General features: G+C 39.7%; 1 protein-coding gene across 2 annotated transcripts; it reads left to right on the top strand.

Annotated features, from left to right (window-relative positions):
* Positions 1-7,010: 7,010 nt before the first annotated feature.
* meak7 (MTOR associated protein, eak-7 homolog) lies at positions 7,011-21,401 on the top strand. 2 transcript variants are annotated; one of them, XM_037107902.1, is made up of 9 exons: positions 7,011-7,163; positions 8,069-8,233; positions 12,836-13,099; positions 13,275-13,419; positions 13,521-13,732; positions 16,580-16,766; positions 17,931-18,049; positions 18,821-18,997; positions 19,832-21,401. In XM_037107902.1, the coding sequence occupies exons 2-9, from the start codon at positions 8,075-8,077 to the stop codon at positions 19,952-19,954; spliced, it is 1,386 nt and encodes a 461-aa protein (XP_036963797.1). In that variant the 5' UTR covers positions 7,011-7,163; positions 8,069-8,074; the 3' UTR covers positions 19,955-21,401. The 2 variants fall into 2 exon arrangements, with proteins under 2 accessions (XP_036963797.1, XP_036963799.1); XM_037107904.1 differs by lacking the exon at positions 7,011-7,163 and adding an exon at positions 7,178-7,324.
* The last annotated feature ends 600 nt before the right edge of the window (positions 21,402-22,001 follow it).

Raw genomic sequence — 22,001 nt, forward strand, 5'->3', positions numbered from 1 at the left:
CTGTCATTCTCAGTCTTCTCACTAAAAACAACAACATAAGCATTCACAGAGCTGGTGTGGACAGGTTTGTTAATTGGTACGATCTGCATCAAATTCATATCAATACAAAAAAGATTCTAGAAATGCTGGTAGATCCCAGATCAGTTGGAGGCCAAAGCACTGTGAACATTCATGGTGCTGATATTAAACAGGTGACCTCCTTTAAATATTTAGGAGTTCACATAGACAGTGACCTGAGCTGGCGCACACACTTGGCAGATGTTTGTGCCGGAACTCATCAGTGCCTTCACTTCTTGCGCAGACTTGGAGTGTTTGGGGTCAGTAAAATATCATGCTAATCTTCTTTAGGGCAACAACAGAGTCTATTCTTGGGTATGGTATATAGGAATATAGGAAGTAATGTATTCACATGGCTGAATGTATGGGTATAAATGGAACAACAAATGTATATTTTTGTAGGACTGAAATGCATGGTCAGGGCTGAATGGAGAAATGGAGTAGTTACATATGACTGATTGTAGACTAGGAAGTAATGAACTTTTTAAGGTTAAATGTATGTGGGTATAGAAATGGAGCAATGAATGTATATTTTTAGGATTGAACGCATGGGAAATGATGAATGGATAACGGAATGTTTACAGAATGGACTGGATGCATGGATGATTATGTAAGCATTAAGAAGTGGTTGTAAGGCATGCAAAGTAGAACAGAATGAATGTTGGATAGCTCTCTCACACAAGCACATGGATGGCAATTTGCACAGTAGCCCTAATGTTTACTGGTTTTTTTATAGTTGGCTGGATGCCTCTGTTTGTTGTATGTGGTATGTATTACTGTTGTTATTGATACAGAAATTTTCCCTATACCCAAGACAAATTTCTCCCTGGGGAGACGAAATAAAATGACTTTGACTTTGACTTTTGACCTTCTTTTTGTTGTTTTTTTGAGTCTTGGTGTAGGTGACTCGGGAACTGTCAGGAAGATTGAGATCACTGTAGTCAGCTGAGATTACCTCCACAGGTGGCCAGAAAAGCAGAAAAGAATTAAGAAAATAATAAACTGGACACAGAGACTTAGTTTAGTGACCAGCAACAGCTTCTGTTTTTATTCCTCTTCACACATGTTAACCACAGCGGAACCTTGCCAACAACAACTGCTTTGTAGCAGCCCAATGGCAACTCCCAGGGGACACACAACTCCAAAAAAGCTAAACACAATAAACAAAGTACAGTCTGCAAAGTCTTGCAAAGATTCACAAAGTCTCAGTTTTATAAGGAGTATTTCCACTAAAGATTAAAGTAACACTTCACCCAAAAATGAAAGGTCCCATACTGTACTATTTTTCATTAATTTGTCAGGGGTCCAACAACACTGTATTCGATATGCATTGCCCCAAACCCATCCGTGGTTCTGAATTTCAGCTGTCTAAAAGTCACTTAAGTGAGCTCTACTGAGAGCAGGCTGTTTATGTGCTTGCACCTTTAAATGCTAATGAGCTCTGTCTGTCAACGTCTTCTTGCCTGCTACAGGTCCCTCTTAGGAAGACGATGCCTTTTACGCTAGTGGTAACATGCACTAATGTTATGGTGGATGTATATATATCGCTATGGCTTGCAGAGATGCTTTCGTTTAACCATACCAGTCCGAAGTGAAGTGGTTAGCACACAACTTACTAGAACTGCAGCCAGCACGTTGTGGTTAAAAAATTAAACACAACCACTGTCTCTTCTGTTCTTCTGTAGCTGGGACAGAATATAGGCACTGATGTTGATTTTGACAACCAACAACAGAGTAATTTGCATGTCTAGATCTGAGCGATGACATAGCAAAACACTGCCATCTTACCGCAGGACACACCGAACTTCACCTCGGGGATGAACGCCCCCCTCTCAGATATTTCCTATCACCGCGCAGAGGAGGCCGGCCTATGTAATTGACTCCTTTTGTTACATAACAAAAGGAGCTGAATCTGAACAGCCTGTAGGAGCGCCGTGTTACCAGTGGGTGGGCTGCAGAGACCATGCAGGAATCACTTGTTTTCCTCATTCTGGGAGTTGGCAGGCTCAGGGAGGACCAGCTTATATATGTAGAGACCAGAGAAAACATGTTTTTTATGATATGGGTCCTTTAAAGTTCATTCATTATCTACTCATCCCCATGATGATGGAAAGTCAGGGGAAGTTTTGTTGTCCACAAAACATTTCTGGAGCTTCACAACAAATGAAGTTTTTATAACTTAGGTTCAGGAACTAGACCACGCCACTATCCCTTTGCTAATTTGCCACCCAAGCCTAATCATATCAAACCACCTGTGTCCCATTAATGCAAACACCTGTGCCTTTACCTGAGTAGACCTATATAGGTGAATCTAACCATTTCTCTCCTGTTTGTCTCAAGTTCTGACATTCGTTCGCACTTAGACCAATGTTTTCTCAAGTTGACTAAAAGCCTTACAGCCTACCCCTTAGCAAAAAGTAGTTTATACAAGTGTACTACAAGTACTTTATACTAAAACTGAGGCAGTATACTTGAAGTGTACTTTTTATATACTATATTTTATATACTTAAGAAAAGTATAGTGAAGTATACACTTAGGCTTAGACTATTCTTTATATTTTTCAGTGTAAGACTAAATACATTAATACTTAGACTTACACTTATACTTTAATACTACAGCTTATACTTGTACTTTAGTATACTGTAACACCCCTTGTGGACGGTGGTGCAAAGACTCTTGGGTCTTATGTTGTTATTGGTGTAAGTATGGTTTGTGAATGTGGTTGTGAAAATGATGATGTGTAAGATTCTGTGGTTAAATTGCGTCGATTTAACAAAGATGATAAAAATGTTGGCACCGTGAGTGAAGGGGTGTTTTCCGGGAGAGACTTCCCATCTATTAAGTTGTTGGTGTGTGAGGTAATAATTAGCAAATCTCTGGGCAGAACTTGCAACATTACAAATACTAATACTTAGTATATCTTGATCTAAGTGCAGGTCAAGGTGAAGTCATTGACTTGTGCTTACATTCAAGTCAATGGAGTAAAAATGTTTTTCACTACACAAATTTTTAATGAGGTATTTCCCCTGTTATAAACTTACATGTTAATAAACTTAAATGTGGACTAGAAGTTTACACTTAGTACACTATTAGCATATAGATGAGTGCACTTGTTGTATACTTGAAAGTGCACTTCTGTAAACTTAAAAATTACCTTACAAAGTATACTTAAAGTACATTTTTATAAACTTAAAATGTTCCAATTTAGTCAGAAAAAGTATTAAATTACTATACTTTCTAGTATGCTACAAGTACATGGTCCATAGTATACTTGCTATACTTATACTCAAGCATAGTTAATAAAATGAACTTCAAGTATACTACTTTTTGCTAAGGAACCTCATGGACCACGAGCTGATTCTCGACCCATTGGACAAAAATCTTTTTGACAGTAGATCCACCATCTACAAATCTCCTCTGTCGATGATCATCTCGACACAAACACACCCAGCCAGCCAGTCGTCACACCTGTGCTCTGCTATCCACATCCTTTAGCACTACGTCGTCCATTACCTCCAATCCAGCATCTCCAGCCAAACACCGCCAACACCACTCACCCACACAGAGGTCATAGCCATCCCCGGCATACACCCAAGACAGACTCCCAGCAACCACTGCAATACACCATTGCTACTCACACTTTATCCTGTGTTGATGTTATTTGTGACTGAGGAAAACAGAAAAGATCCAGTTGTCTTTCCAAAAGTGGAGCAAACAGTACTGCCACTCAGAAATGCTATGGAGAAAAGGTGTCTGTTGTACTTTAATGTGTAGAGCTGATGCCCACATGTCAGCAGACGGGGCACTAAAAGCTAATACCATTAGCTTTGCAAGTAAAGCTAACATTTCCACTTAAAAAAGATTGTAAATATTTTTTTTTTTTTTTTAAATCAATTTGGATTCTCACAGCTTTCAGGGACATAGATTGTGCTCGACCAAATTATGGAGCCAATATATGTATATGTTTTTTTTTTTTTTTTAACATTTTAAAACAAGTCCCCATCTACCAATTTACTTTGTTTTGTGGACTATAATTCTTCACCTGACTTTCTATCAGTACAAGGGTGAGTAGATCATTTCATTTTTGGATGAACTGTTGCTTTAGGTTAAAAGTTCCATGTGGCCAATAGCTTTCTCACATCTGACAAGTATCATCAGAGCATGAAAAAACCTTAAACCCACAGAGAATATTTATTTTATTTGATTGTCATTAACAAGAAACCATATGACAACATTGATTGCAGCATTTCAATGCTGAGCCTGTGGGGATTTATTGTGAAGCAGGAACACACAGGCACAGAAGAATGTGTATAGGAAGTAATTGGTGTACTTTTACTATGAGACCTGGGTAACACACAATTCTCCATGTGACAGGCCTCGTGTGCCATTCATGTCAAAGCCTCAACAAAGAAACATTTTGGTTTTCAATGGAGATTATTATGTCTTTCTTTGCAGGAGCTCTTTCAAAAAAATCTATGTTCGCCTCTGAAGTAAGAATACACACCACACAAAAAATACAAGGCTACAGTTACACATGGCAGGCACTTACAGCATCACTTCTCTTAAAATGGATATGCTAGAACACTTTGAAGTTGGGTGACAGTTTCAGTCGATCACTGTGTGAGTGTGGTGAGTGGCTTTTCTTTTTAGAACCTGGTATTCAGCAGTAGATTTCCTGTGAAGTCAGTCAGCAGTGAGACTTTTACCATATAGGGATGAAACTGAGAGGACGGTAGGTGGGTAAAGGGAAGAGAAAAGAAGAACTAGCATGACTCACTTCTCAAGTCTCAACTTGTTGACAGCTGAATCAGTATAGAGTAGTGAACACAGCTCAGTTCACAGTTCATAGTGATCAAGCCAAGTTTCTCTTTTTTTCATTGACTTACGGTCTCATACCGTAGCAGTGAACCATGCGTACCACCTGTTTCTGCCTGTACCTATTTGAAACTAATGTGCCAAAAGAAACAGGGCAGGAATTAATGGAAAGAGCAAAGAGAGGGAGATTTCCAAATTGTAAAGTGGTTTGATTCACATGTGAGTTTTGCAGATTGTACTTACACATTCTTGGTAGATAACATTGTAATGTAAATGGTATATTCAAAATTTCAACATACATGATTTTTTTTTCTTTCTGACACATTCCACCTTCACCCCTTAATATTTGAATTTGTACAGTATCTGCGGCCATACTACCAGAGAACAGAGCTGCTCTTTACTCAGGCTGTGAGACTCCTGAACAAAACCTCACCATAACTGGTTTATTATGCTGATCTGATTATCATTTATGAATAAATAGTTTAGGGAATTACAAATGGAATTTTATACAATCTTGGTTTGATTGATGACAAATTAACTGTCCTCATCACTTTCAAATGTCTGTAAATAATGTGTACACTTCCAATCAGCTGTCCTCACTGAGCTGCTTTCCTCCCAATTGTCTAAACTCAATAAAAAGAAGAAATGATTGCCAGTGTGACACCTCCTCAAGGTCGTACAATCATTATCCCTCCTATAGTATAATGCACTTCTGTGCAGGGTTTTGGTGTTAGATAAGCAGTGAACCTTGTGGACCAAGTTTATAGCCACTATTCAGCAAAGATAGTTTCTCAGGAGTAACCTGGTTTGCGATTATTACATTTAATGGTATAAACCATTCATGCGTTTAAAAGTGCACCTCTTTTTGGGATTATTTTGGGAGAGAGTCGACCAAGAACTTGAAGCTACAATTCTGTCACTTTTACAATGACTCTACTCTATGACTTGCAGATACACTTGATTCACCTTCTCAGTTTCAACACGTTGTGACAGAGCACAAACAACTCCGGTTTAACTGTCTTATTTCAAATCTCTCCCCATGAGCGGATTATGTTGAAATTAATTAATTGAAGCAAGGAGCAAACATTTTACTTGTGCAAGAGCACAATCATTATGCAAGAGCTCAAGTTAAGTCCATTCATAATGCTGCCAAAAGGTCTAAAGAGTGTTTTATTCACTTTGGGCTCTCATGTTCTAAAATAACATGAATTGTTAGACTTCACACACTGTACTGTACACATATTGCATCATTTTTAACTCTTTCCACTCTGAAAGTTTTTGTTTAACTGAGTAGCATCGCCACATACATTTTCACCATTTACCTTTACCCTGTGTATTTATATGATGACCTGATGGGTACTGAATTCTTTGGTACCAGATCAGGTGAGCACATTTATTCAGAATTATATATATAAACTTAAGAGAATGTTTTTACAGTAAATGCAGTCCAGAAGACTTGGGTTCAGAAATTATTCCTTTGCAGTGTGGTTTATATCGTGCTGCACACACTGATTCAGCATCTGTATCCTGTTGCACCAGTTTGTTTACTTGATGTGGCCAGATGGCTTCGTGTCACCTACACATTCAGCGGTGCCGATGTGGGTGCCTCCTCTGTCCTACAAGGCCTCATTACAATGCAACACACCCAGCTTAGTGCGCTCACATTGTAAGTCTCATGCCCTTAAAAGGCGTTTTTCAACAGCTCACTCTTTCTGCAGACGGCCGTCTCTCCTTAGTTGCTCCATTGCAGACTCTACTGGTGGAGGATGGAATAGGACTGTGATATTGCAGTGTCTCCCCAGGTTAGTGCAAATTACTAAAAAACAAAAAAAAAAGTAGGTAAGGGAACATCAGTGATGTCATCTAATATAGAGTGGAGTGGAGTCACCAGCAAAACTTTCCTTGCAGAAAACATAGAATCCTTGTCTTGCTTGACAGTAAGTCGTTTAGCCAGCCATGGAAAAACTTGTGTATTTTGCCACATGCGTTTAATTTCTGTGACCACGTAGAAATGAAAATACAGACGCCTTTTTCGGTCAATTTTGCATATTGTTATTTCTTTTAGCTTCAAAGAACAGAACACCGATCCAGTGTGTTAGTGAACATACCCCAGCGGACAATTGTCCCCGCCTCCGGACTCCATGGGCCAATCATAACGACAAACGACAACAGACGACGTATTTGGGTACTTTTATTGGTTACTGTAGGTGTCATTGCTAACACAACAGGAAGTTTACATTTTGCTGTCAATAGATACAGGATGGACAACGTACCTGCTCTTCTTTAAAAGGTTAGAGGCACATAGATACAGTCAGTGTTGTCGTAAAAGTTGCCTTGCTTTGAGAACATCAAAGCAAAGTCTTGATGATGTGCTTTCTTAAACTAGTATGAGCTAATCATCCAAGGTCTACAGCGTTAACGTTATTTAGCTAACCATGAAGACATCTGCAGGTTAGCGGTATTATAAAAACACTGCCTCTAAATAATTCATGATAATTAGCACCTGCCTGCACCGCGTACAACGTGACTCTAAAGAGAGGCAAATCTCATTTAACACTTGAGCTGAATTTTAACATTTCATCGCCAACAGCCAACTTACATGACGATACACAAGTATTTGTAAAGTATTCGTTCTGGAGTGTGGTTATGGTCAGCCCTAAATTGAGATTAATCACTACTACAGTATTAACAGTTAGCTAAACTGTCAAATTCCGAAGCTGCTTCCAGGATGATTTGTTCCCAATCTGGAGTGTGGGACCCTTGGAAGACCAGCTTCTTCAAAGTGAAGATTTGTCGCTTTGTCACTTCTGACAGCAAATTAAGCATCATTGGGTTTTTTTTTTTTTTTTACTTTTGGTAGGATAAACTGAGATTAATTTATTCTACTAATTAATCTAAAGTAGGATCAAACTTTGGGCTCTGGGAAGTTGTGTTGAGCATTTAATAGATGAAACAATTATTCAATTAATCGTAAACATAATCCACATATTAATCAATAACGAAAATGATTTGAAATAGTTGCAGCACTATTAGCGAACAAAGTCCGTACATATCATAATTTTAAGTCCATTAGTGGTCGGCTCTATATTATTTAGATATAGACAGATATGACATGAGTGTATTGTCTGAAATCAATATAGCCCAATATTTATTTTGTTGCAGGGCTGATTTTTTTTTTATTTAACTGTACCACAGAGCACCATGGGGAACACAGAGAGTGTGGTGGTGCAGAAGCGGCTGGCCCGTTTCCGTCCTGAGGAGCGGCCTATGATTGAAGGGGTCTTTGACAGGCTGCAGGCCCCTTCAGGAGCTCCTGGGAACACACCAGCTGTGAAGACTCTAACGTTTGAGATGCTGCAGGTGTGTCTGTTGAAGTAGTAAATAGATGGTATAATTATTTGTGCATACAGCTGTAATTCCAGTGGTTTAGAAAGAACAGTTCAAATTAAAACTCAATGCAGGTAAAGATAAAGGTTTTAAAAGATAATCTAAACTAATAAGAGTTTTCCACTCTTTGTACCTTTGTTCCACACAACAAAAAGTCATAAATCATAACAACCACCTCTTATGAAGGTGCTGCAGGCATGTGCTCATGCATGATGTCATCCACTTCCAGTTCCTCTCCCCACTATGTCATTGCAACCTCTCAACCTCTATCTCTCAGTATTGGCATTGGGTTGCAGGTTCCTCTTCCAACTACTGTCTCTTTTTCGCAATAACCTTCATGGTTGTGTTCCTAATTGCATACTTTTCCTTTACTCGTGTCCAGGTATTTTTGGCATACTGCATTTTACACATTTCATATTGGGACATACTAAATATTTTCCGGCATACCAAATAGTATAGTGGCATGGGTATTGGAGCACAGGCATTCTTTCATTTCTGCCAGTTCCACCTCCATCTACCTCTTTTCGTGTCCACTACCCAACCAACGACTAACCATGTCCACTTCATTGCACGTCAAATTTCCAGCACTGACAAATTCGATCACATAAATCGTTCCATTCACAACTTTCTCCTTTACTTATCTGCTACACAAATGACAACTGCCCTTCCTTCTAAGTCACCTGAACTTGGCTATGCACATAAATCCTTAAGGTCAGTCATAATTTCCTCACCTGCTGCCACTGGATCTGCCGTACCATCACTTCCGACACAGTCACTCTCGACAGTTGATCCAAAGTTGAACCGTACCTCTTTTATGCTCAACCAGTTGTCGTCTCTCTTTGAATTACTCCAGCAGCAATCGCCAACTTCTGCTCTGCGCTGTCTTCCACCGATTACTGATCTCTTGTCCCGCTGCTTCAATACCCTACATCTCCTACGTTATCATCTAGCCCAAACTCCAGAATCGACTTTCCTTTTGGCCTTCTTTGGTTTGGTTTCTTTCTATTTAATTCAGTCCTCATTTCTATCCCTCTGTGACTGACTTTCACTGCATCTCAGAAGACTGCCTGGTCTTCACACGCAAACCAAGCAAAACCAACGAAACTGACAATCCAATTCCTGTAATGTACTCCAAACTAGACAAGCACCATTCTCACCCATATGAGTTCCTTGCACATCATATGCAATTCAGAAAATCCTCACGGTCATCATGTAATCTGGTGAAGTGGCTACTTGATCCCAAGTTTCTTTCACAAGTTATGCAGGTTCTAGCCTTGTCTGGGATTTCCACCCGCTTATTCTTGGCAACTCTTTATTGGAGCAGCCTTGACTGTATCCAGCCAAAGGGTCCCAGAAAATATGATGGAAGCTTACCAATTCTACATCTGCTCCTATTTCCAAGATATACACAATGCCCAGACTTATTTCTGCCTTAGAGGAAGCTTTGGGGGGGGGGTCTACCAGCCTGGGAGTTGCCGTTGATTGCTAACAATGCCTTCCCCACACCGTAGCCGCTCAGCACTTCATCAACATCACACTCATACATCATTGATGATGTGGTACTTTATATGTTTTGAGTATGACAGTATGCCAACAACTGGCCATAGAAAGGTGCTCCACTTGACATCACCTGCTTCTCTGCAAAGATTCAAGCCAGTAATGCCGTTTTGCTCACAGCTTCTAGTATATTTTGAATCTTTCATTGTCACCCCACCATTCAAATTGATTAAAGCCACCAATTTAGTTTGGTGTCAGCTTTTTCAGCAAACTTTTTCATGTATTCTTGCCATTATTCAAAGATTTTAAAGCCATCATGTGCATTTTCAGTGCACCTTAAATTATTCCATATACACCCAAACACAAAAGCAAATTCCCTGTGTGTGAAAACCTAATAGGCAATATAGCTGACATGACATGCCTGAATGAGGTTGTTAAAGGGCCCCATTCAGCCCATGGGCTGCTAGTTGAAAAGTGTCAGGTTAGGGGTTTAAAGGGGAGGTGGACCCAGATGCAGTTACACACAGGAGGCAAGGATAAAGGGGAACAAACAAAAGGCGAGCTTTAATTCAAAGCTGATTGCAACAACAACAAAAAAAAAAACAAAAACCAAGGAGCACAGGAAAAAACAATCAAGGACAAAAACCAAAGTAGTTCAACAAAGTGCAAAGAAAAAGGCAAAGTACAAATCAAACATGGAAATCTCAATACCAAAACATACCAGACAGGAAGAGCATGGACAGCCAAAGACAGAATACAAACAGAAAACAATGACCAGACACGGAGTGAAGGAAACACACAGACTAAATACACAGACACTAATGACATGACGAGGAACAGGTGAGGAGAGAGAGGAGGGAGGAAGCCAGGTGTGATAATGAGGGGGAGGAGCACAGAGGAACAGACCAGGAGGGAACAAGACAACAGACAGAGGGAGCCAGAGGGCAGACCACAGGAAAGACTTAAAGGACAAGAGACACAAGAGGGCATGGGAAAAACAAAGCATGACACAAGACATGATACACCGACATAAATCAAATACAAGAAACCAAAAACCAGATACAAGATCACAACACAAACAGGAATCATGACAAATAGGTCCGGTTCAATTTTTGATTTAGGCCGCAAATACTCTGAAAGCTGCTCCCCAGAATTATATAAAGAATGGATAGCTTTACAGTCTAAGCTTAATTTTCTATCCACCAACCAGGCTGAATACTTATTACTGCGGACCCGGAGCACTTACTATGAGTACGGAGAAAAAGCTTGTTGATTGTTGGCTCACCAGCTGAAACGTCAGACCGCCTCACGGCTCATACCCCAAGAGATCAGGACCAATATATAGTCACCAACCCAAAGGAAATCAATAATACTTTTGCAACATTTTACTCTACACTTAACACATCTGAATTTCCATCAGATGTTATGAATATGAACAGTTTCTTAGATAATTTAGAATTACCTACTATTGAGCCTGGAGACAGGGAAGGGACCGACCTCTTACAAAGTCAGAGATCACTACAGCCATCAGAGATATGCGAACTGGTAAATCTCCAGGACCTGACGGTTAACCTCCCAAATTCTTCAAGACATCTAAAGACAAACTTGCACCTATAATGCTAGAAGTATTTAACAAATCGTTGGGAAACGGTTCCTTGCCCCCAACCCTCACACAAGCCAAGATTATACTACTCCTCCTGGCACACCGTTTAGAATCTGTTCTCCCTAAAGTAATCTTTGAGGACCAGATTGGTTTTATAAAGGGTCACCACTCTTTTTCAAATATTCGCAGACTTGCTAACGTGATCTACTCCCCTGGTCCCTCCTCAACTGCAGAAGCTGTAATCTCTCTGGACACAGAGAAGGCCTTTGACCGGGTGGAGTGGAAATACTTGTTTGCCGTATTGGAAAGGTTTGGGTTGGGCGACACCTTTCTGGCATGGATTCGTCTGCTCTATTAGTCCCCACAAGCATGCATTCAAACTAATCAGTCTCATTCCAAATATTTCCCGCTGTCACGTGGGACACGTCAAGGATGTCCTTTGTCCCTGCTCCTGTTTGCAGTGGCAACTGAGCCTCTTTCAGTTGCATTGAGATCGTCGTCGTTGCTGCGGAGGGTTAGGCGTGGGACTAAGGAACATCGCGTCTCTCTGTATGCAGACGATGTAAGCAATCCAGAAACTAGCGCCCCTGTAATTGTATCACTATTGAACAATTTGGGGGTCTTTTTCTGGCTACAAACTTAGTTATCAGAAAAGCGAATGCTTCCCCATTAATGATTTGGCAATGCAAATTAGACAAGAAGCAGTGCCCTTCCACTTAACACATTCTGGTTTCAAATATCTTGGAATAAACATTACGCGTTCCTTCACCTCTCTCCTTGGAGCTAAATTTACACCCCTAGTTAACCAAATGAAAACTGACTTCCAAAGGTTGAGCAGTCTACCTCTGATCTTTAAGTATTGCCTGAAATATGAGACACCCTTTTATTTTATATTCTACATCTACTTCCTCCCTCCAGTTCTTTTTAAATTTTTCCTGTGTGTGTTTATTCAAATCAGAGGTCAATTACCTTAGTGTGGTGGGAACTGAGTAGCTTGACTGACAACTGTGAAACTGTGAGTTTATAGCCTTGTTAACGAACTGGTGTCGAAATGTGGGCGTGCAGTTGTGTGCTTGTTTTCAGTGTGTAGATCCTTGAACTGTTTTAAAGAACTGTGTAACAAACAAAATGGAAAAAAAAGCTGATTTCCCAGAATATTGTCAAAATATGGAGGGTGGGAAGAGTGGGACAACTGTGTTGGGAGGGGGGGGGTATTACCAAGCAATGTTCTCTTTTCTCTCTTGGGGGGTTTGTATAGGTTTTTTTTGTTAGTTTTTTTGTTTAAGATAAATGAAACTGGAGAACTGTTTCACTTCCTGTAAACTGTAACATCCTTGATCCTCCAATAAAAAGATTTATTTATGAATAAGTCTCGTTCATGCTGTCATTGCTGTTCAGTTTGCGCTATCAGTACATCTGCCAGGGATGGGTAGTTTCTTTTAGTGTGTTAAACTTCTCCATTTTCTCTCCCCCAGTCTTCAATGGGCAGCCTGGTACCACATCCCATGGTGAGGAGAGTCTACCAGTGCATGTGTAGTATCGACCCTGAACTTGCAGCACCTGAAGCATCCAGGAAGTCCAGCAACTCTGCTGCCTCTGGAGTAGGTCGAGAGCAACTGGTCATCTTTCTAGCAGACACTCTGCGAGGCACTGCAGAGGAACGGGCTCCCATTGTCATGGCCATGTCTCAGAGTAGAGCAGGGGCAGCAATGGTTGTCACATGTGACCAGGTAGCAGAGGTGAGTAGAGGGGGTAAAATGTGATTTTGATAAGCAAAATAAAATTAGAATAGGAAATGCACGCAACATTTCTCTTCCACTTCTTTGCCTTTCGTCACAACCCCATCTTTTCACTGCTCTCACTCCCTCCTTCCCTAATTATTCCCTAATCTGGCCATTTTCCCTTCCCCCATAGTTCCTACAGGACCTGATTTCAGCTGTAGTTCAGATTCTGGTCTACAGAGGGCGTCTGCAGGGCTGGAAGCCAGACAGAATGGGTGATGGTGCCCTAGGTGTCAAATTACTGGCAGAGCAGATGTGTTCTGAACTCAAACCCTCAGGTAAAGTGGTGATTGTAAGATTTTAGAGCATTTTATTAATAAAAGAAAATGTAACCAATGACTCTCCTCTCCTCTCCTCTCCTCTCCTCTCATCCACTCAGATCAGGGAGGTTGTGATGTTTCCTGTTTGGAGGACTGGATCTTCAGGGCCCCCCAAGTATCTTTGTACCTGGAGATGCTGGTAGCTGAGGGCCTACATTTATCCCTGAGTAGCCGACTGGCCTCACCCCTGCTGCCTCCCTGCAGGGAGACATCTTGGAAAGAGCTTAGCTGTCTGCTGGACCTTCTCACCCTCATGTTTCTGGCACCACAGGTAAGAATGTACAATACAGAAAATGTTGGTAGTATGTAGAAGTGGCCCTGTGTTCTTTATGTCAATCAACTTAGATAACTCTGTTCAACTTAATATTATTTATCTCTGGTCATGCTAAAGACCTTAAATCTCTGACATACAACCAAAAGTGATGACCTGAAAATGTAACTGTACTGACCCTTTACACTGTATATAAGCACCAGTCTAGTGGAGTAGTATCCAAAGCACTCACCAGGCAGACCCAACGACCACACCACCAGAATATCCATGCATCAAACTTAGGTCCCTGAGAAATAGAAAAGCAACTTCATCCTAGATAGAAATAAAGATAAACATTTGCTGACAAAGAACAAAACACTCCAATCAGCAACAGTGCTGTGAACAGAAGGCTCATCATCATGTTGTGGTCTCAGTGCACTTGCATGTTACAATGGTATGATAAACCATAACCTTACACTGAAAGTGAAGTTTGGTAGTTTGATAGGCTCAGACTGATTGACTCTGTGTTGTTTAAAGGCACAGGTGATCTTAATTCCTACTTACAGTCCCTGCTAATATAATTGCAAATGTCTTTACAGCTGATACAAGTAAAAAATGTTTCAAGTTTAGAAAAGACTATGGATTGTTGAATATGAAGGGCATCAAGAATAAATCAACCATTAAGTAATTGCATGCTAAGTCTCCTTATGCTGTTGCAGCTGACAGGCTTTTTAAATATGAAAGATAAATTGAGCTACATCGATATTGCTCAACATACGTCAGCAACACCATCATGGCCACTGCCTCGACACAAATTTCATTAGTACTGGCCATACTGACAACTGCAGTTATGTGAAAGGATAGTTCGTCAGTTCTAAAATGTTAAAGGGGCAGGTTATAATCTTTTTGATTTTTTATTTTGGTATAATTCAAACAAGATCAAAAAATGATTTGTCTTTTGCCATTCACTACCATTCGTATCTTTTCCTAAGCAAGTTGTCGTGAACGAGACCCGAAGGACTGTGACCGTTTGGCTCTCTATGCTGCTGTACTCCGACTAGCTATAGGAACAGTGACGTGATTGGTTGGTTTCTGTTCAGCCTAACTTAATAAAGTTGTGACCCTTTCAATCAGAATTCTTTCAAATAACTTTGGAACAGAGGGAGCAGTTCTGAAACATTTGACCTATTGCTGTTTTTACTACAGGAACTTTCAGCCCTGAGAGCATTGTATAGTAGAATGGTATTATCTAGAAACCCAGTAACTCAAGTGGAAAGAGGAAGAACATCATGTTTCACATGGTCAACAGTATTTACATCAGTTTTACCTGCCGTATTGTTGTCTGGTTTCAACAAAGCTTCAGACAATTCATCTGACGTTGCTACCCCAACCTCAGTCACATCATAAACAATAAATAGTTTCCTCTACACATAATTTATTAATTCACAATATAAATGTTTCTGCTTAAGCATGCCATCTGTGCGACTCATACCATTATTATCAGGTAATAAATAAGTTTTGCTGTTATTCATAGTTGTGACTTTCCAAATTCACTGAAGTATTACAGTCCTCTAGAACTTCCTGGCAAACAAATAAGCCTTCATGGTTTTCTCATTTCCTTTGGTAAATCCAACTCTGGTAATTTTTTAAAACTCAAACTAAAGTGCCTGCCAAATGTTTTTGTTTTTTTTTTTGGTTACATTTATAAAAGGAACCACTTCATGCTGACAATGCCACAGAAAAAGCATAGATTCCTTGTTTTATGTACCTTTTTTCAGTTTATGGCTCTGTCTAAAGTTGCATTTGTGTCATTTTTAATAAGCGTTACAATAAGCTTTCATCTGCGACCTTGAGAAGACAGAGGAAAAATGTTTACAGTCACCATGTTAAGCAGGCCAGGGTAGACATCAAGTGGACACAGTGATCAACATGTTTCAAGTTTCACTCAAGATTTTTGTCATATATTTGTTAGTATTTATGCAAAACTGTGTGTCTGTTGTACTGTATATATGTATATTACATATAAAAAACAAAATGTTGGCGATGATCAGGAAATTAACTGAAGGCTGTCTTTAATTGTTTGAGGAATAAAAAAAACAGTGTATAGTCCCTTTTTGGGTTGTTAAAGACAAATGACAGAAATAATTATCAAGTTCAATACTGGCAAGTTGGCTGGCCACTCAAGCACAATAATACAGTGGTCAGCAAACCAGTCTCTATTTCCTCTGAAAAAGGAGATGCTGATTTCCTTTTCCAGCAGGACTTGGCACCTGCTCACAGTGCCAAAACTACTAGTAATTGGTTTGCTGACCATAGTATTCCTTTGCTTGATTGGCCAGCTAACACGCCTGACCTGAGCCCCATAGAGAATCTATGGTGTATTATTGTCAAGAGAAAGATAAGAGACACCAGACCCAACAATGCAGACGAGGTGAAGGCTGCTATCAAAGCATTATAGAAAAGTTGTGTACATCAGATGTTCTTGGTAGCATGACCACTGTTTCTGAGTGATTCTGATTGATAACAGCTGGTGACTTTTCTGGGCCCATTTATTATAGGGCGTGTTTGATTCATGCATTAGCCACTGAAACAGCACATTTCTGATTTGAACAGGTCAGGAAAGTCACTTGGAGCCATTTTGATGCAGTTACAGGTTCCAAGATCAACTAAACTTTTACTGTTTACTGTTTACTGTCAAGGAGAGGGTCATATAAATGAGCACATGAAAATATTACTAATATTTCATTCATATACCCACTTTACAGAACCAGGGGTGGCTGTGACTCACACAGGTGTTTTCACTTATGCTGGCTAAGTAGACCTCTCTTCGGGATGGTTGTCATGTACAATCTTTGTTTATCTCTCCAGCTGCCAGACGGCTACAGTGCCCCCTGGAAACTTGTGTTTTCTACACGGCTGCATGGGGAGAGCTTCACCAGGATGGTGACTGGTCTGACAAAACATGGTCCCACTCTGCTGCTTATCAAAGACACAAAGGGACATGTTTTTGGGGGCTTTGCATCCCACACCTGGGAAGTCAAACCTCAGTTCCAGGGTGAGAGAAGGGACTGGCTATGTCTTCTCCCACAACACTTTCATTTTGCATGACTTTGGACCTTGGACTTAACTTGCAATTTGATCAGTATTTTGGTAAATGTAGGTCATACAAGGCTGTAGAGAACACCTACATCTATTTTGATGATCATACAAATGCTAATGGAGTCTGGCACTCACTATCTTGTTCACCATGTTGACATGACAAAATGTCAGTTTGCTTCAGGGCTGAGAAAAATCTTGCCCAGATATTTGAAATGTCATCAACATTTTTATAAAGAAAAAAATAATTCCAGGTATTTTCAATATTTCTATAGTTCTCTTATTTTGTGACATCACTGAAAGTAATCCTCCACCACTCCTTAATGATTACAAAAACATATATATAATCAGTCATGGCTGTGTAACGGGATGAGGTTGGCATGACTTTGACCTGTATGTTTGGTTTAATATTTCCTGTTTCAGACTGCTGTAAACCAGGAAAAATGCAGAATCAAAAAGTGTGCTCTCTCATGTCTTTAGCTGCAACGTAACTGCATTAAGGCTGCACAGAATGGTCAAATAGTGATATTGCAATTATTCTGACAGATTATTTTATTTTACATCACAATTTTCCTTTTTAATTGAAAAACGAATGAAGTCATGGTGGTGTAGGATTTCTCCTGGTCTCTGCCAAACAAACCTGTTTTGTTACATCTGGAGAACAAGCTTTGTAGGTCAGAGCATCTCTGCAGCAGTCCAAACAGTCATTAAAACACATTTTGTTTTTATAAAATAATTGCAGTTCTTGCAATTTGGATATTGCACTTAGTCATGTTGCGATTTTGAGGATTTCACAATTAATTGTGCAGCCCTTGGTTTGTCCTGAATGCATAGCTGTCGAATTAAATTTTAATACCAGTAGACTTGCTCATAGAACTGTTGATTCTGGCCTGCTGATTAAAGAACAGAAGTAATTTGTACGGATAACTTACACCCAACGCTAACATTAAAGCTCTGGTATTGGACAATGAGCGACATTAAGGAAGTAATACCACTTGTTTGAATACTGTGGGCAGTCACTTGATTTTTCACTCAGTTCTTTATAATTTGTATATCTGTGTGTGTGTGTGTGTGTGTGTGTGTGTGTGTGTGTGTGTGTGTGTGTGTGTGCACGCATGTGTAGGTGACTCCAGATGCTTCCTGTTCACTGTATTCCCCAGACTGAGAGTTTATACAGCGACAGGATACAACCAACACTTTATGTACCTCAACCAGAATCAGCAGACCATGCCCAACGGACTGGTGAGAGCACACTAGTTATTCATGGCCTGTAAATATCACAGAGTTCAGTAATTCCCCTAATGTAGCTAATAAACTGAGTCTAACATTCAGCTGCTGCCACTGACCTGTTATGTCATGGATAATATGCAGTGTTATCTATGTCTTGTCTGTTATCTAATACAATGTTTATTGTATAACCAGTGGACTTGACTCAGTGATAGAACAGCAGCCCTAATAGCCAGTAAACCAACAGTATGGCCATGGTGTAATCAGCCAAAATTCAACAAATGACTAAATATATATGTCTGATGTTATAGTTGTTGATTGTTTACAGAGAAGGACAGAATTATCACTCAAGATCAGCCTGTAGTATGTTGTCAAGAGTGAGGTTCAAACTTGGTACTTGTCATTTGTCTTGAGTGATCCGATCACAAGTGGATAGCTCTTAGTCTGTCAGCGTACGCCTGGCATTAACATGCGTCTCAGGTGACCACTTGTAGTCGCATCTCAATTCCCCGCTCTACAGATGAATGATTCAGCATGGACATTGTTCCACAACTTTAGATTTCTCCTAACTGAAAAAACATCACCAAATTGATCTTTGAATTGTGACGTGTTTACTGTAAAGAAATTGTTGTCTTCTTTCAAAAATTGGGTGTAAATGGTGAATTTTGCTAAAACAGTGTTCAAACAGCTGCTATATGTTGACAGAGGAGATGCACCTTAGATAATTAGATAACAAACAATGTAATTTATTATGTTTAATGCTATATGTACTTTTAATATTAATAGGGTATGGGTGGTCAGCACGGCTACTTCGGTCTGTGGTTGGACAGTAATTTTGGCAGTGGTCATAGTCGCGCAAGACCCAAGTGCACCACCTATGGCAGCCCTCAGCTCTCTGGAGAGGAGGACTTCAGCCTGGACTCAATGGAAGTGTGGGCAGTCGGAAAACCCCCAGAACCAGAGGTGGTCAGAGTATTTGCTCTTTTATACTTTCTGTTTTCCTTTATTATTCATTTATTAGAAAGCAGACCATAGTGCATGACAGGAAATGTAGTAATCATTAACAGATTGTTTAATTATTCTTTAAAAGTAAATAAAGATCCACGCTGTTTTCCCAACAATATCTTGCTTGATATAATTTCCCCACATTTACACAAGAGGAACCTCAGTACTAGCACAGTCCTAAATTGTGCTACACTGCAGGCTCACCGCAGTGTTGTACAGATGTTACAGTAATATGAAGGGGCTAATATTGCTGCTGTGGGGGGAGAACCATGGAGAAAAAAGCAGGATCATCTTCTGGGTGGTCAGAAACGCACAGGAGTTTAGGGACAGATGTGGGAAGGAAAGAGGGAAACAGACAGATAAAAATTGTGACCCATTGTACTGGTCTGTTTCTCAGGTCTTGAACTGTTTTTATTTTTGTAATGTTAAATAATTCAAGTGCTCCTTTGAGAAACCTGTTTTGGAAAGTCACAGTAAAACAACATTACAGCATTCTGAACAACTGGAGTAGTTGCAAATGTGTTCTTTCAATCAATTTGGGATCCCTGGTTTTCCGGAGACCTAGATCATGCTGTATGAGCATTTATTTTATATTTATTCATATTATTTTTGTTTCTTTCTTTTTTATTTTTTTACAATAAAACAAGTCCCCATCTCCTTCAGTTTAGGAGAATGCACTGCAACACTGTTTTGCTGTGAAGCTCTAGATGTTTTGTGGACTGAATTTTCCTTTTGGGGTGAACTGTCCTTTAAAACCCATGGTATTTCTGTGTTGTTATGTTTCTGGATAAGGAGGGAGAGGGTAAGAAGAGTATCCTGGATGTTGATCCTGAGGTCCAGGCGATGATGGAGATGGCTGGGAAGACTCTACACAGTCAAGGCCTCAGGGAGCCTGAGGAAGACCAGGAGCACTGAGGGGCTACATGGCGATAGACCAAAACACCTTCTTGACGCTCCAGGCCCACCTTGTCACAAGATTCGAGTTTATCATCTGACCTAACTAGACAACATTTACATCAGATCAGAGACATGTCTCCAATATAAGCTGTGATATTAGATTTATTTTCAGTTGCCTTTGTTTCTGCTTGGACCCTTTAGCACACCATCTGCTCTCTCTTCCAATGATACATGACACTACAGTCATCCTCATGTTTCCAACCACCGGATGTGAAAAATGGTGTTGGCTAGATGTGATCACAACATAAACAGGGCTGACAGAGCCTTAATAACATCAAAAAGCAACCTATAAACGGTCGCTTTCTCACTCAACCCAAAGCCACATTTCATATTCAGTGTGAATGCGACTAATATATCATGAGTGTGTTCACACTTTTTTACACCAAGCTACACTGGCGCTCAAAGTATTTTTTTGATTAAATATTCAAGAATTATAACAGAAAAATCTATCAGAAAGATAGAGGAACAAATCTCTGCACCTTCAGTTGACCAGAATTCAACACATCCACATCAACTCTGTTGTTATCACTAACTGAAGTATTACTTAGAGGAAAGGGAATATGAGCTCAAGGTAAAATAATACAGGGAATAAACATCTGGTAACATCTAAGTGTAAATGTTTTTTGCGTAACATTAATTTATTACTACAGTGTCAGTTTACTGTATTTATGCATTTGAACATGTGGCTCGACATGATCCTTCATAAATGGTGTAACCGTCTGAGAAGCTAAGGAGTTCTTCAAGGAATTTCCCAAATACCAGAAGATACATAATGATAATACATTTAATTTGGATAGCGCCTTTCAGGGTGCCCAAGGACACTATGGCGTGCCCTGAAGCCAAACTGAAGGGGTTCATAGAGCTCATGGTTGAAAACATATTTTAATTTGGTGTTTTTTTGCTTTGAAATTTGAAAAATGCTTCAAACAACTTGAAATTTTAACTGCTTTACATTCATTATAAATTGACTCTGGCTTGTAAGGGTATATAGGATGGCAAATATGAAGCTTTTTTGTGTTTGCTATCTGAAGGGTGCTAACACAAAACATGAATTTGGTTGTTTAAAGCACAACATCTGATTTAACCGGCTGAAGTGAAATAACCTTTCTGAGTATTTATACATGTAAACCACAGATATGATTGCAGGAAATGGCTGAAAATATACCTTGAAAATTATTCAAAGGTTTAAAGCTGACCATGGAAATGATGTAAGAACCTTGAATTATGCAGTTGGGAACATGATTATTATCTCTTGCAATATTTTCAGTTGTCATAGAAAACAGTTGATGGTGTGTGTATTTTGTACTTTGACTTGTGTTTCTCAGTTGAGTGAACATTCGTTTGATCATATCTGATTTTATCAAAAAAAGGCTGTAAAATATTGGCATAAACATAAATGACAAGCTCTCCGCTCCTGACATCTCTTTTTGGGCTAATACAAACATCTACTCAAAGGCTAAAAGGCTGCTCTGTATACATCCCCACGCCCACTCTGTTCTGCTATCATGCAAATTATTGAGGCACGATACACATGCAAATCTGTCATATAACCCCACAGCAGTTCACACAGTGGCATGAAAGACATGGTTCCATAATGAATGTCTAGACTTGTCTTTATATTTGTGTATGGAAATTATTTTATTGCTTTATTCCCAGAAATGTGCCTGTATTTAAGCCCCATGTTCACCTTAGTATAAACCCATAATTAGAGACAGATAAACTGCTCTGTATCCACTGTGCATATATATTGTATGGACAGTCACCCCTTATCTCTTTTATACATCAACAAACCAACTGACCAAACGTTACATGTACAGTAAAGCACCTGTCATACAGGTCAGGGCAGTTCAGTGCACTTATAGGCCACTGAGAGCTACTTCATGGGCTCTGAGTCATACGAAGGGCTACCAGTTTGATACACTCTTCTAAAATAACAAATTTGCTCAGTTTGCCTTTAGTTATATATGATTATTAATGATTAATGATACTCATCTATGTGAAGACA

Source organism: Acanthopagrus latus, chromosome 8, assembly GCF_904848185.1.
Source record: "Acanthopagrus latus isolate v.2019 chromosome 8, fAcaLat1.1, whole genome shotgun sequence".
Lineage (NCBI taxonomy): Eukaryota > Metazoa > Chordata > Actinopteri > Spariformes > Sparidae > Acanthopagrus > Acanthopagrus latus.

Excerpts from the sequence above, each read along its gene's own strand:
- meak7 (XM_037107902.1), top strand. The coding sequence starts at position 8,075 with ATGGGGAACACAGAGAGTGTGGTGGTGCAGAAGCGGCTGGCCCGTTTC. Across the intron at positions 13,420-13,520 it reads TTCTGAACTCAAACCCTCAG|ATCAGGGAGGTTGTGATGTT; the intron begins GTAAAGTGGTGA and ends TCATCCACTCAG. Across the intron at positions 18,050-18,820 it reads AGACCATGCCCAACGGACTG|GGTATGGGTGGTCAGCACGG; the intron begins GTGAGAGCACAC and ends TAATATTAATAG.